Source organism: Ictidomys tridecemlineatus, chromosome 9, assembly GCF_052094955.1.
Source record: "Ictidomys tridecemlineatus isolate mIctTri1 chromosome 9, mIctTri1.hap1, whole genome shotgun sequence".
Classification (NCBI taxonomy): domain Eukaryota; kingdom Metazoa; phylum Chordata; class Mammalia; order Rodentia; family Sciuridae; genus Ictidomys; species Ictidomys tridecemlineatus.
This window is the reverse complement of record NC_135485.1, coordinates 23,166,281-23,181,769: the sequence shown is the minus strand read 5'-3', so window position 1 is coordinate 23,181,769 and position 15,489 is coordinate 23,166,281. Positions and strand designations below refer to the sequence as shown.

Genomic DNA, 15,489 nt, shown 5'->3' with positions numbered 1-15,489 from the left:
CTACATGGAAATAATGCAAACTTGCCAGAACAGTGATGATTTTCATTTCATTGGTATGAGCAAAGCAGAAAAGAAAAAAGAAAACAATACTAAACAAAAGAAAAAAAAAGTATTCAGCTTTTGAAAATACCCATGGTATTTAAATCTCTATGTTCAGAGTTTACTAATTATACTATTATAATTTTGGCAATTGGTACAAAGTTTAGCTTCGTCCAATAGGGCAAATGAATAGTGATCTTAAGTCTTGTTAAATCATTATCAATACTGACAACAAGAAAACAATTTAAATATTGTAATTCAGAGTAGGAGATATCTTAAAAAACAGGCTTAACTTAAACTATGAATTGTTTAGAAAAAGTCTTTTAGTTCTTTATGTGAAAGTACAGTGACCAAATTTGTGACTTCTACTCTCAACAACTGTGGTATAATTAAGTCAAGTTTTCTTCCAATATATAAAAACATAAAGGTGAAAAATGTGTCTAAAAAACTATACTTTTAAAACAAGTTGAAATTTTTCCAGTATCTGACAAGATGTTGCCAAATATCTGGCACAGTTTCTGAGCAAACCCACTTTTCACTTAACAGTAGCATGTCCCAAGATAATTTCAAAAGACCTGAGCAGGTATGCTAAACTAACAGTCTCTTGGAGGGGCAAAATAGCAGTTCTCTTGCTTCCTTTACTTTGCTCTGTTTCAAAGCCTTTTCTTCTTCATGAAAGGTCTAGTGATTCTCTCCAAGCTGAAAAATGTGCTTACCCACTGGAATTCACGCTTTGTTCTTTCTGGGTATCTGCTGCATGAGTTAATAATCTACCTGAGGAATATAGCAAATGATCCTAAACTCTGAGAGATTCTGGTCTAATTTGAGCCACCAAGTTAAAATAGACAATTTAGTGTTCCTATGTTCTTATGTACTAGCTTTTGGCCATGACTATCTGAATGAGATATACATAAAAAAAACTACAATAAATATTTAGAGGTCTTAGATGATGTCAAAATCAGTACCAAAAAGGAAAGGCAGAAGACAGTCTGAAGAAAGACATTGATGTTTTTCATGAAGGAGAGAACATAAGATAGATGACAGAGAGATGGATGATAGATGGATTTTTATATATTTATCTATTGTGTAAAATGTAAATACATGTATAAACATTGCACTAGGCAGAATAATGAGAACTTAAAGATGTCCACGCCCTAATCCCAGGAACCTGTGAGTATATCAGATTATGTGACAAAACTGGGATTGAAGAGGCAGATCATCTGACCTTGAGATGGGAAGATTTCCCTGGTTTGTTTAGGTGGGTTTAATGTAACCATATGGTCCATATAAGTGTAAAGGGAAGCAGAGAGAGAGAGAGAGACAGAATCAGGGAAGTTGCCATGTTAGAAGTATTTGATAAAATGTTGCTTTGAATACCAGGAAAAAAAGGGTCATTAATAAAGGAAACTGAACAAAGCAAGAAGAATTCTTCCTTAGGACCCTGGGAAAGGAATGCAGCCTTGCTGGCATCTTGATTTTAACCCAGTGGGATCCACTTTGTATTGCTAAACTCCAGAATTAAAAGATAATAAATTAGTATTATTTTAAGTTTATGGAAATTTGTTACAATAGCAATACAAAATCAACATACACTTGCCTCATTGTTTATTTTTAGGTTGCAGAATTTTTCTATTCTTTTTTTCCCTTGTACCAGGGATTTAACCCAGGGTGATTTACCATTAAACTACATCTCCCATGTTTTCCATTTATTTATTTATTTTTCTAAAATTTGAAACAGGATCTTTCTAAATTGCTGAAGGCCTCACTAATTTGCAGAGGCTGACTTTGAACTTGTGATCCTCCTGCCTCAGCCTTTCAAATTTCTGGGATTACAGGCATGCACCACCATGCCTGGCCAGAATTTTTCTTTGGTGCATAAAGAGAAACACTGTCAGCATCAATTCTGACCAAGATAAATACAAATACAATGAAAATTGTACCTGACAGCAACAAAGATAATAGAAAATCTCCTTGTGTACATGTTTTTACAAAAGCAAATAAGTAAAAATGACACTAATATGAATGCTATTCAAACCTATATATGCAAAATATTATTACAGCAGTAAGTAATCATTATAAAATCACTAATAAGATATTTTTCATTCTTTTTGTCTATACTAAATCCTTTAAATCTGGTATGTCTGTTAATACTCACAGCACTTGTCAGTTTGAACTAGCCATACTTCAGTTGTTCATTTGTCCCAATTGGCTAATTGCTGTATTAGATAAAACAGATCTGTAAATTGAAATATTTTAGCTTCCAAAGCCAAGCCAATTTTGGTGATAGTTTTGAGTATAATTATCTGATTTTGAAAGTACAATTTTATTATCCTATCTATTTCTAATAAAGATAGCAATTTCCCTAAACATTTTCAAAGTATACTTTGTCTTCCACCTAGACATTGCAGAAAAAGTACAAACTTGAACACATAAACTCATTTGTTATTAAATTTAAACATTATTAGGAACAACTCAACATATAAATTATTTTCAAATAAGTAAGTAGAATTCATGGTATTCATCTCTCTCATGCCTTTAGGTGGGGATGTTAGAAAGGCTGATCTAGTTTTATACAAATATGATTTTGTCATCTACTATCTTTCCAAATATAAATTTCTATTTTTCTGTTTGGTTTTGACTCTTGAAAACTAAGAATCAAATTTGGGTGGTACAAAATAAAGACAAATGAAAACAAATCTGCTTCTCTTCATCTGCTTCTCAATGGCTGCTTATTTATATCACAGTATAATGTCACAAATCTGTAATGGGTGGTGTTGTCTATTCAGTGACACTGACCTGAAACAGCCAGAGATGGCTGTTGAGAACACAGAGACTTCAGGTCATCATGTCCCATGGCCAACTAAATTCTATGATTGTCCAAATGTTTTAATTTGTCATAATATAATAAAGGCAAGAATGCAATTTTTTTCCTAAGGAAATACTATACACAATTTTAAAAGATAATAAGCAATTGTAGATTTTGAGAATCCATAATCCTTCGAAGAGATTTTTATTCCAACCTAAACAAGTAGGAGAACATCCTCCCACCACCACTCCCAATCAGGCTTGGTTTTCTAGATAGAACTTTTCTTTAGCATTTCAAATAACTCTACCAGTACTAGGCAATTTAGTGTACATGCAATTCAAACATGTATGTTTTCTATTCAAATAATTTACCAACCTAGCTTTCATTTTTATTTTCTAGTTTCCAGACCATAAATATCTTGGGGATATTGTAAACCCTGAACATACACCCATAATAAAAGAACCCTATTCTAAACACTTATGAACATTGTAGTATTTTTTTTAAAAAAATTATCCCAGTCTTTTAGTATTTAATTAAATATTCCAACCCTAAGCCATTTTTTAAAAAAAAATCATCACTATTTAGCTAAAATTTAAATGGAAGGTGTTTTTTCAAAACTTTTAAAATAATGCCCTGCCTATAAAACAATAATAAAAATGAAATTAAATATTTTTCTTGTCCTAATTCGGTTTTTCTTGTAAGACAGTACCAAAACCTAAAGAGACAGTGAATCTGATGCTAAGATATGACAATGCTGTTTTTTTCACAATTACCTAATACTTACATTAGAGACAAATTTTCCCTATAATTAAGGCAGTAACATGTTTGATGCATGCTTTATGTACCTTCATTATCCGTGTCAAAGTATCTTGTGACTTTGATGATCCCTTCTCCATAAACTTTAATTCAGTCTGGGTTATGGATGCATTAGATTCATGGGACACTGTGATTCACCTTTCAAAGACCATGCTTAATAACCCAATTTGAATTTAACTGAACACCTTATTTCTTAAATTTACTTAAAAAAATTGCCAAGTACAGTATCTATCTATTCCCTTAAAACACTGCATGTGAGAAGTGCAGAAACTAGTGTTTGAATAATCAGACTGTCATCTTTGGTAGTTCTGAGTGGCTGTTTCATGTCTGGAAGTTATTTGTTGAAAAATAGTAAGAAAATTGCCCCCAGTGGACACTGATGTTAATGATAGTGGTTAGGGGCAGGGAGTAACACAGCTTGTTACATATATTTGGAGTCAATTTTTTTTTTCTTTCTTCACATCCCACTTGGTAGTGTAAAATCCTTCTTTGACTGATGTAAGCGATCTACAAGAACACAAATGGTGGCCTCTAAAATTACAAGGGCTACTCCCTAAGTTTGGCTGCAGTAAATAATTAACCCCATCTGAAAGTTAATGGTTTCATGACTTGGAAATTTTGCCTTCAAATGTAAAAAGAAGAAGCCCAAAAGGAAGCAAGATTACATGCATTATTCTCCTTTCTTTGCATGATACTTCAGAGCTTAAGTATATTAACTTTTTCCCAAAACTGTAAAGAATTTTTAAACAGAGGTATCCTGTTAAGATCACCCCAAGACTTTTTATGTGGCCAGTGCAGGAAGAAATATTAAAATCCATGAATGCTGTTAATATTCAATTGTGTTTGGAATTATCCATTGTTGTGCATAACAAAATGAAACAGTGCAAAATATTCCTTTTGAGAATATGATGCACTCAACTGACCCCTTTGAAATATAAAGAATAAAAAAGACTGCCTGATATGCTGACATCTGCTAAGTAACCCTAAGAGCCATGCAAAATGATGCTCCATGCTCCATTTTACTAGCTCATTGTGCTACGAAAAATTATTGGCCCTATTTATTTTTAAGAAAATGAATGCCTTGCAAGGCTTAGTTATTTACCCAAGGTCAATCAGCTAGTCACAGAACTAATATTTGATTCCCTGTCTGTTTAACTCCAAAGCCAGGGCTCTAACCAGCACACAGGAGCAGCTTTAAAGAGAGCTCCATGACTAAAAACTGCATGAAATCTTTTTATAAATATTTACTGAAAATTCACTAATAAAGAAAATTTGTGTTTTTTTATATTTTACAAACATGATATATTGTATTATTTTAGTTATATGTAAATTGCATATTATATGATATAGATAAAATCTTAATCCTTAACGATATTTTAAGTGTATTCAGTGAAGGAGGAAGTTAAAAACACAAGAAGTCAAAATAAGTAATCTGGAGTTAGTAAAAGAACACAGAATGTCCACAAGAATCAGTTTTATTCCTTGGTGTCTATTTCAAATGCAATATTGAAAACATTTAACCTTTGCTTGTGAGGTGTTCCCCAAAATCTCATGTGTGAGACAATGCAAGAAATGTTACAGGAGTAATGATTGAGTAATGAGATGCTTAACCCAATCAGACAATTAATCCCCTGATGGGATTAAATGGGTGGTAACTGAAGGCAGGCAAGGGTATGGCTAGAAGACATGGGCCCCTGGGAGTTTGTCTTTGGGGCATGTATTTTGCATCTCTCAGCTGCCTGATCATAATGTGAGCTTCCTTCCTCTGCCACACTTTTCTACCAGGATGTTCTGCCTCACCTTGAGTTCTGAGGAATGAAGCCAACTGCCTATGGATTGAGACCTCTGAAATTGTGAGTCCCTAAATAAACATTTCCTCCTTAAAATTGTTCTTGCTGGATCCTTTAGTCACAGCAGTGAAAAAGCTGACTAAGACACATGGGGTTATTATTATTAACAGTTTGCATAAAAGACTTATTCAAGAGTTCTCATTTTTTAAGTGAGAGATTGAATGAGACAGGGTTTTAGATTGTGAAGTCTTCAAATAGAAGAGGGCCCACATGATGCTGTGCCCACTTTTATCCCTTGAAAATGGTTTCAAGGATAAAGATGAATATCACTGGCATCTTTATTTTTAAAAATATTAATGATTATTATAATCACAATAGCATTCATCAACTATAACAAAACTGGTGGATTATATGATTGCTTTGACCAAGTCTATATAATATCTTCTTAATAAAGTTTGCACTAGGTAGATTCTTAAGTAATGTCCTGGGGGGAAAAAACAAAGAAGAAGAAGAAGAAACGAAGGAAGGAAGGAAGGAAGGAAGGAAGGAAGGAAGGAAGGAAGGAAGGAAGGAAGGAAGGAAGGAGGAATGTATGTATATGTAAACTAATGTGACTTTTTGCAAAAGGAAAAAAATATTTTGAGGAATTAACTAAAAAGAGTGAGAATCTTTCATTTTCCCTTACATGTGGAATTTAAGGACATATATATTCTGGAATTTCAGGATGATAGATAGGTAGGTAGATCTACAGATATACATATACACACATTGACCCACTTTTTTGAGACCATACCACTGCTTATGTTTTTCTCCTTAGGTTCAAAATTTTATTAAAGTAAAATTCCAAAAGCTTGATCTTATTTAATTGACTATATTACATTAAAAAAATTTATAATTGTAAAGAGAATTAGACAAATAAAATTCAATATCTAATCCTTAATGTGATTAATTCTGTTCATGATCCCTTGGTCCATTATTAATCTCTATTTATCAACATTCTAACCTAGTCGACATTACATTTTCAGATATCAACAATACTATTGAGCACACTACAAAAAATAAGCAACATGTGAAATAACTTTCAATGCATATTTTCATGACGTAGGAATAATGATTGATTCATTTCTCTCCCTCTCTTCATCTCTTTCTTTTTACTTGAAAAAATGTGATTTGGGGGAGGGTGTCAGGTAATCACCAATAAGTTTGCAGTGTACAGCATGGCCCTCATTCAGTCATTAGCTAGCCTGTTTCGCTTTCTCATTTGGTTGTTTGTATATCACTCATTGAGTCTTCTAACAGTGCAGTGACCTCCATTGCCTAAGAGTAGGTAAAGAAAGAGGTTATCTCTTAAGGGTCTCTAAATACTGCCCATTCTTTTAGTACCTGCAGTTCCTTGGAATGGTGCGGCACCTGCAAAAGGTTAATGAGCATAGAGACTTTCAGGCATAATGCAAATTACAGACAGACACTACACAGACATTTCATCGATACACAGACAAGCGGCATGCATGCTGCAGGCACACTACAGGTGGTAGGTATTACTGCAGCACCACCACTGGGAAATCTTACATATTCGTGAGATATATATGCTTGGTGAGGTTTCATTCTCTACTTTAAAAAGGGAGAGAGAAATCATCTTCTAACAGCCTCCAGGTCTACCTATCATAGTTTGATTTACAACCACATATATCTATCATACTTGCCATTAGAAATCTCTTCAACTTTATAAAACAAAGAAACAAGTTTTTTTTTTTTTTTTTTTAAAGCTTGATCCACCTCTACCAAAAATGTGTTGAATTCTCAAATCTGGCACCTTGTCCTTACTATATTCAACATTTTTTATTGCTTTTAAAATAGATTGTCTAAATCATCTGCAAGAAATATTTTAAATAGACTTGAACTCTCTGACCTGTTAGAAAAGTAGAGTGAGGATCTCTGATGAATTGCAATTTAAATAAAGAAATCAAGCCATCAGGTTTTCTAAAAATCTTGAATTGTTTATCTTCAAAATTCTAGTCATTGCTGTATAAGAATCATCAAGCATTAATGTACATGCATTAATACTACCATCATTGCAGAGGGCCTGCAGAGAAAGAGTTCTTCCATTCCCAGTTTCATTTTTTTTAAAACAATCTCTTGCTAATTTTGTAGCACTCAGCACTAATAGAAAAGTAATCAAATTAGCATTAGCAGTTCATGTTGCAAACTTCAATTTGTATTGCTACAACATCAAAGTGAAAATATTTGCATATCAAAAGTAAAAGAGGAGGGATTTAAATGAATTTAGTGTATTACACAAACTAACTAGGCCTTGTGGTAACTTAAATGATAAATTGTTCACAAATATAGAAATTGAATATATTTATAATTCTTTTCAAAAAAACCCCCAAGGCCTGTGTACTAAATGCTAATGAAATATGAATATTAGAAAAGAATGGAATATGACAGTGCATATGGAAAATGTTAGGTTTCTCATAAGCTGAGAACTCTGTTTAAATTTGATTCAGACTATAGTGTATACAATTGTTTATAATTAACTAAAAATATGTAGGTGATAATTCTATCTATCCACCCATATATCCACCTATCTAACACATTACAATATGCTAATTATTTTCAATATTTCACCATGTACGTAATTAGAATAGAGTAGATACATTTGTGGGCATAAACATGCCAAAATAATGTGATTACCACAAAATGCATCCCTCATTTTTTTATCACACGCTATTATCATGCAGTTTCCATCTGCCTACCATGATGGCTAATGGTTTAATATCCCTTTCTCATGTGGTGATTCATATGGCCAAATTGGGTGATGCACAATTTTTATGAATGGGTATTTTTATGCAACTCATATTTATGTGCTTTCCATGGAATTCCATGTTTTCATAGATGCAAATCTGGCTTTTAAAATAATTTATGTTTCACCCTTAGCTTAGTCTCATCCTGACAGTAATTTTAGTGAACCACCACCATTTGCAATATAATGTAATTCCTAGAAATTAAATATTTCCTAATGTACCTAGGAGATGCTTTCCTCCTTGGCACACATTCTTGAATTGCCCTAATAGGCACTTCCTAGATCTCATTAGTATCTGACTATGCATTAGTGTTATTTGTTGTTTCATATTCCAAGTAATCTTTAAAATAAAATGTTTCTATGCCGCTACCAAGCTTCAAAATACTCCTGAAATTATCTGTAAGAATTAAATATATTCATTTATTTTTGATCCTATGTAAGTATCTAGAAAAGAAAGAAAATGCTATTTTATAAGCCATTATCATGACTTAAAATTATGTAGCATAATTAAATTATTACTAATGACAAAGTTTCCCAGAGATACTATCAATTATATTTACCACATTGTACAGCTATTAAATGAGGTTCATATAATCTAATTTAAATTCTATACTGGGAAGCTTTTGAGCATTATCTGGGAACCCTTATAGAAAAGATATCAGGAATAGGTAAACAAGCAAAAACACTTTCAGTAGAAATGTGGCATACTATAAGTATGGATGATCATTTCTAATCTCCTTAGATCATCTATAAACTAATTGTATGATATTCTAAGGTGAGCAGGCAAAGAAATAAGTGTTGCATGCTCTTATTAATGAATTAGTTCTTAGACTTGAACTGAGTTTTGTTTGTGTTGCTTTTTGTTTATTTCCATTTCCCTGTGGGTGGAAGAAGAGAAAGTTTTTTTGTAGTACAGTAAAATCATAATATTGATTAGCTTTCTCCATCATAAAATCATAAAGGAATGGACTGGGAACAGGGCCAGTTTTTCTACCCTACCTATGGAAATTGCAGTTTCTCTGAAGGTGTAAAATAGCATAATGTATTGGAGAATATTATGCCAAATATGAGGATATTAACAAGTGTAGTCTGATAATGTTAGAATAATTTTAAGTTTTAGATAGACATATTGAACTGTACACAGAGATCACCTTTGTCATTGTTCAACCATTTCTTCATAACGATATTATAGGACCATTAGATGATTTTTGTGGGGGGAACAAATAAAACAAGGATTTGTTATACATTCCTCACAAGTTTCTCTTTTTACATTTGCTACATTACTTAAATAATTTGATGATTTGGAGCGGAAATGGTTATTTTGTTTGAGTGCTTTAAGGTCTTTATAGCTAACAACTCATTTTAGATAAAAGTAATCCTAATCTCAGGAGAAAGAAGACTAATTAAAAAAGAAAAAGACTAAAAGTGACCTCTTGGGAAGACAGGACAGAGATCTGAATATTAATGTAATCAGTAGCTGTCATTTATCATGCAAGGAGAAATCAATTGCAGGTCCAAAAAAATAATTTTAAAAACCTGTAACATACATGTCTAAAACATAATAGTAGAAGAAAAATTTCAGCTTTTAAAGAACAACTCAGTTTGTGGACTTTTCCTCAATTTTGGGGAAAGAAGCAAATCTCAATTCTTTTATTTATTCCAGGTGAATATTATACTGTTTTTCAAGATGATTCATCTATAAGACTAGGATTTCATTTTAAAAAGCCACAGTAATTAGATGTTTGGTTATGACATGTTTCTTCAAAATCAAGCTTATTAGCTTTTGAGTTATTTGGCCAATGTAACTCCCAACTTGATGTCTTAGATAGAAATAAAGACAAAAGCTAAGTTACAAAAGTAGGCTAGCTAAGCTTGGGACTCTAAGAAAATTTACAAGGAAAGTTTCTAAGCAAATCCACATAATCAATTTCCTTTCTTTGAATGGTGTTACAAATCTCGGCTTTAGCCCCTGACAACAAATGCTGCTCAAGTTTGTTGACTACTTCTCTTCAAGAATTTGTATTAATCTATGGCTGCCTTTCTGTCTCCCTGAAATGACAGTTTTAATTAACTTGCATTTGCCACATTCTACCTGTATTGCCTTATTACCACGGGTTCTCCTTTGGATTTATCCTAGAAATTTTGCTGTCATAGAAGAAGCAAACTGCTTGCCTATACAGGTGACTCATAGGAACTCGAAATAAATTTCTAGAACTACATGTTTACAGGCAATTTACTCCTGGGTCCAGTTAGAAATTTTAAGTTTTACTCCAACTTTATTCTTTTCTTGAGGCACTAATCACCCTATGCTAATGATTAGAAAATCGTGGTATTCTAGAGCCAGTCAAAAAGATCTATAATATTAGTGAGTCCAACTCCCTTATGTTTATGTATAAAGAGACTGAAGGTCTAAAAATAAAGCTATATAAAAATAAAAAATTACCAAGGAATGGCAGATTCAAGACCAAATCTAGAATTTTTAATCCAGTACTTTTTATATATGTTCTCATAATATTGTGAAACATACACTCCAATATTTTAGAAATCTCCAAGAAAAGAAAGAAAGGTGAGGCCATTATCCAAGAATATAATGTTGTAGCCTTTGTCGTGGCCTTTGTCGTTTCTGAATAGTCTCTATTGATTAAATTATTACTAACTTCTACATATTGACACCTCCTCTCAGTTCATTTTTACCTCCTCCATAACTAACAGTGATATATTTTTCTAGTATTTTACATATTTGTATTTATTAGTATTTAACTTAGAATTGTTTTACTGAATTTCTTAATTCTCTAATTCTGTAAACAATGAACATAGTTATTATTATTTTTTTCAAATCAACCAATCTCAGGACTATAGACACTAGTGAAAGATGAAGAAGCCCAAGTATGGATATCTCAGAATTTACTACAGAGAAATGTAAAATGGTTTTTGTTAAATAACCACGAAGACATTCTTCAACTCAGTGGTGTGGGGTATACACTATGACAGTACTGAGTATCAACAGACAAACAGAAATATACTGTTACAATTCTATTATTAGTATTTATAACAGCTCTAGTGCTCTTGATAAATGAAGCCACATTAATTAGTTTCGGGATCTTATTCTCACTTTGGCATATCCACTAGCACTTCTGAACATGCAATTAAAATATTTCAAAATGTCACTTAGGTTTCCATTCTACAAGAAATGCATACTGATTACTGCCACTTGATTTATACTCAGCCACATACATATAGAAATAAAAATATGTTAACATTTTAAGGGTTAAGAAATCTCTCGAACACTGCATGCAATGAAGTTTGATGAAAATAGAGCTATCAATGAGTATACAAAATACACTATTTTCATTTGAATATGAATATTTCCTGTTGTATAGATTTTTTAAAGATTCAATTCTGGTAATAGTTGTTTTACTTTTATTTGTAAAATACAAATTTAGTGAAGATTTTGGACGGCAATCAGTGAAAGCAGAGAACTTTCTTTTTTCCTTTGACATTTTCTAAGTTACCTCTTTATTAAACAAATAGCTTATCTGATTTGAAAGTTAGATGCTGGCCATGTGCTCACTTTCAACAAGCTATCCCCACATTTAAATATCTTGAGATTCCATCTTGGTCTAAAGAATAGCAGAAATTTATTCATAGTAAATATATTTTAGGATATTATTACTTTTGTCCTTTCCTATTAAACAGAAAACTAGGTCTTAATTACATAGATGAAAATATATGTATGTATTAAGATATAAGGTAAGGGGCTGGGGATGTGGCTCAAGCGGTAGCGCGCTCGCCTGGCATGCGTGCAGCCCAGGTTCGATCCTCAGCACCACATACAAACAAAGATGTTGTGTCCGCCGAAAAACTAAAAATAAATATTAAAATTCTCTCTTTGTCTCTCTCTCTCTTAAAAAAAAAGATATAAGGTAAGAGAGAGGAGAAAGAGAAAACTTGAATAATATTTTTTTTTTCCAAATTATTTGGCCAATGTAATTCCAACTTGCTTAGGTTGAAGTAGAGACAAAAGCTAAGCTACAAATGGAGCCCTGAAGCACTTCCCTTGATCCTAGAAAAAGGCAAAAGAAGTCTGGATAAGAGTTATAACATTGTCAATTACTTCTTTATATTTGATAAGTTGAATTTTGCAGAAAGAATATTTTATATATCTGCAGATGCCAATTGTAATTAATATTTGTGACTAAAACAATGAAATATTTTCCCTTCAAATATTTATACCCTTCAAATCAATGAAATATTTTCCCTTCAAAATCAATAATACAAAACAGGGGTAGAAGAAAAGGGGGAACATAAACTGAAACCAATTTCCATCATCTCTGAGTTTGTCAGGATGGACCCAAATACTATGTATAACCATAAAGCTCTAATAAAAAAAGAAAATTATCAATAATGCAAAACTTTATCATTATTATTCAACTCTGCAATACTCTTTTTTGGTCATATGAGAAATAGGTTAAAGCATTTCTCTTATCCTGGAGAGGTTAAGGACAGTAGAAGAGAAAACACATGGAGAAGAGTGGAAAGAGAGGGTATTGTTAAATATGGGCAAGATCAGTAAAGTGTTCAAAAAAACGACCCCAGGACTTCTGAAATCCTCTGAATTATTTTATATGTAAGGTAGCTGGTCATACATGTATTACTCCAAGGATAAAGTGTTGTTTTGTTAGTTTACTTTGTAAAGGAAGAAATATGAAGTGAAATATCCAAGTGAAGTGGGTGTGAAGAGATGATAAAGTTGTTATGAAGATGAAGCCAAACCTCAGTGACTTGCTCAGATAGCAGTACTATTCTCTCATGATGGAAAAAATAGTGAGGCTTCTTAAGACAAAAACTCAGAGCATGAGTGCACCAGCCAAGAAAAGTAGAATAAATAAAGAAGTGACAGAAACTGCTAGAGAGGCTGTGGATGAGAGAGTTTGTTGAAAATGCTTGTGATGATTCCTCAAGGAGAAATAATGCTTGAGAGACAAAGTACTAGAAAATGCTCCTCCAGCAACTCTTTCTTTCTCATCACACTCCCTTTTGTACCTGCAATTCTCCTTTTTATAATTAACTTGCTTTTAATTGACATGCAAAAATTCTACATATTTTTCATGTACAACATGATGTTTCAAAGTAAGTATACAATGTAGGATGAGCTCAAATGCACTACTGATCATATGATTTACCTCACATATTTATTAACACTTTGTGTGGTGAGAATACTTCAAATCTACTCTCTTAATGATTTTCAAGAATACAACATATTGTCATTAAGTAAGTCACCATGTTGTACAATAGATCACTCATATTTAATATTCTTGCCTGTCTACCTATAATTCCCTTATGATAGAGTCCATGTACCAACAGAAATAGAATAAAGCCTGGCCCATGAAGGTGAATGGTGTTCTAAAGTGCAAAATTTATGAATTCTTAGTCTCTATACTGGGCATTAAGGGGGAAAAAGAGCAAAAAAAAAAAAAAAGAATGAGGGAAATGGATATATAACACAAAACATTTTCCTATCAGATCCACACTGACTTCAAAATTCACATAAAGGGGCAAGGTTAACAGGAAGGATGAATAATGAACCCTTTATTATTCTTAGATACTGTAATATACTACCCAAACTGATATGTTCTATTAATTTCAAAAGGGATCTGTGAAGGTCTTATATTTTATTCATTGATAGACCATGGCTTTTTATTGTCTAAATTTGATTTCTAATAAAATATTTGCTTCAACCTTGGATGGCACAACACTAGATAGTTCAATGTGAGAGACTAATCTTGGGAAAAGTTGTAGAATTTTTTAAGCAACTCAACTCTTCTTATATTATCCATCAAATTCATTTCCCTTACAACTAAATCTGTCATAAATCTAGGCATCCAAGTATGAAATATGTTTCCCAGCAATAATCTACTATCAATAAACTTGATAAAGCCTTCAAATGACACAACACTTTCTGGTGACATTAAAATGCTTCACAAATACAGGATTGATTTTTGTTGTTGATGATGGCATTAACAATCTACTATAGGAAGGAAGCTGAGATACGAGGGAAAGGTTAATTTGTATCAACCATTCTTGTTCTAATTTGCTTTTAATCTTTCATGATTAAAAACAAATAAGTATACAGAAACAAAAATAAATTCATATTCTGATAGAAATTTATGTTTTTCTACATATACTCAATCAAAATGGATTCTCCTTTTAAAAATTTAGGGATTATTTAAACTTTGAGACAATTTTTGAGAATAAAAAAAGTAATTTCAAATATAGATATTAGAAGGTGACTTTTAATCAACAATGAATGGATCTTATGTATTTGAGTGGTATTTATTTATTTTTCTTTTCAAAACTTTGGTTTTCTTGCTTAGGCATAATACTCAATACTCATATTTGGTTGCATTTTATGTCTAATAGTATCTATTGCTTGGACTAAAGTGTATTAAGCATGAAAGTTAATAGTATGCTACTTCTAACAATTAATATATTCTTTGCCAAAAGAGTCTGAATTAAATATAACATCTTAGTTTCCATAATGAGGTAATGAATTGTAGATTATTGTGATTTTTTTAATTGCTAGTCTAATATTTGGGAAAATGTGTTTTGTTACCAAGAAATTCTAGTGTAGACTGTTATATTGAAAACTTCTATGCCTAATGTTACTCTATGTGAGACTTGGAAGGTGCAAAATGATTCTTAGAATGCTAGTGTATCTTCAAGCAAGATGCACCTTCACTTCTGCATAAGGGAATGAAGAAATCAGAAGGTTCCTCATTTCCCAAAACTATTAACATTGTCATTCTAACAAGTGGAGTGAAACTAGGATACAGTTAGACAATTAAAACTATTGAGCAATAATTCTGTTTTACAATAAGCAATGTCCCAAAATATTCTCAGGGTGGGAGCTGTGATGCCCTATGAGTGAATAGGAAAATAAACAGCATTAGGTAGGGGGTTATGAATAAAAACATGCTAGAAAATAATGGATTAAGGAGCCTTTGTAGAATGTGCATTAACTACTGAAAAAACAGGTCCAACAAATATTAAAGAATGAAATTCATTTTATGCATGCTTGGGTCATTGGGAGAGATACAATATACTAAAGATATCATCTCTGATTTCGAGAGCCTTTCTATATAATTGGAAATCGAAAACATCTAGGTGAAACAATAAGTAACACTAGTAGGCAGTGATAATAAAACAAGACTGGATTTTCAGATCACATGATATTA

General features: G+C 32.2%; 1 protein-coding gene across 7 annotated transcripts in view; it reads right to left on the bottom strand.

Moving 5' to 3' along the window:
- The window catches only part of Pcdh7 (protocadherin 7), a 396,676-nt gene that overhangs the window by 141,923 nt on the left and 239,264 nt on the right, over positions 1-15,489 (bottom strand). Inside the window, exon 3 of one of the 7 annotated variants that reach the window (XM_078021170.1) lies at positions 6,835-6,861. The exons of the other annotated variants lie outside the window; for them this stretch is intronic. Within the exon in view, the coding sequence (XP_077877296.1) occupies positions 6,835-6,861 (27 nt within the window). The remainder of the gene's footprint in view (positions 1-6,834; positions 6,862-15,489) is intronic. 7 annotated transcript variants of the gene reach the window in all.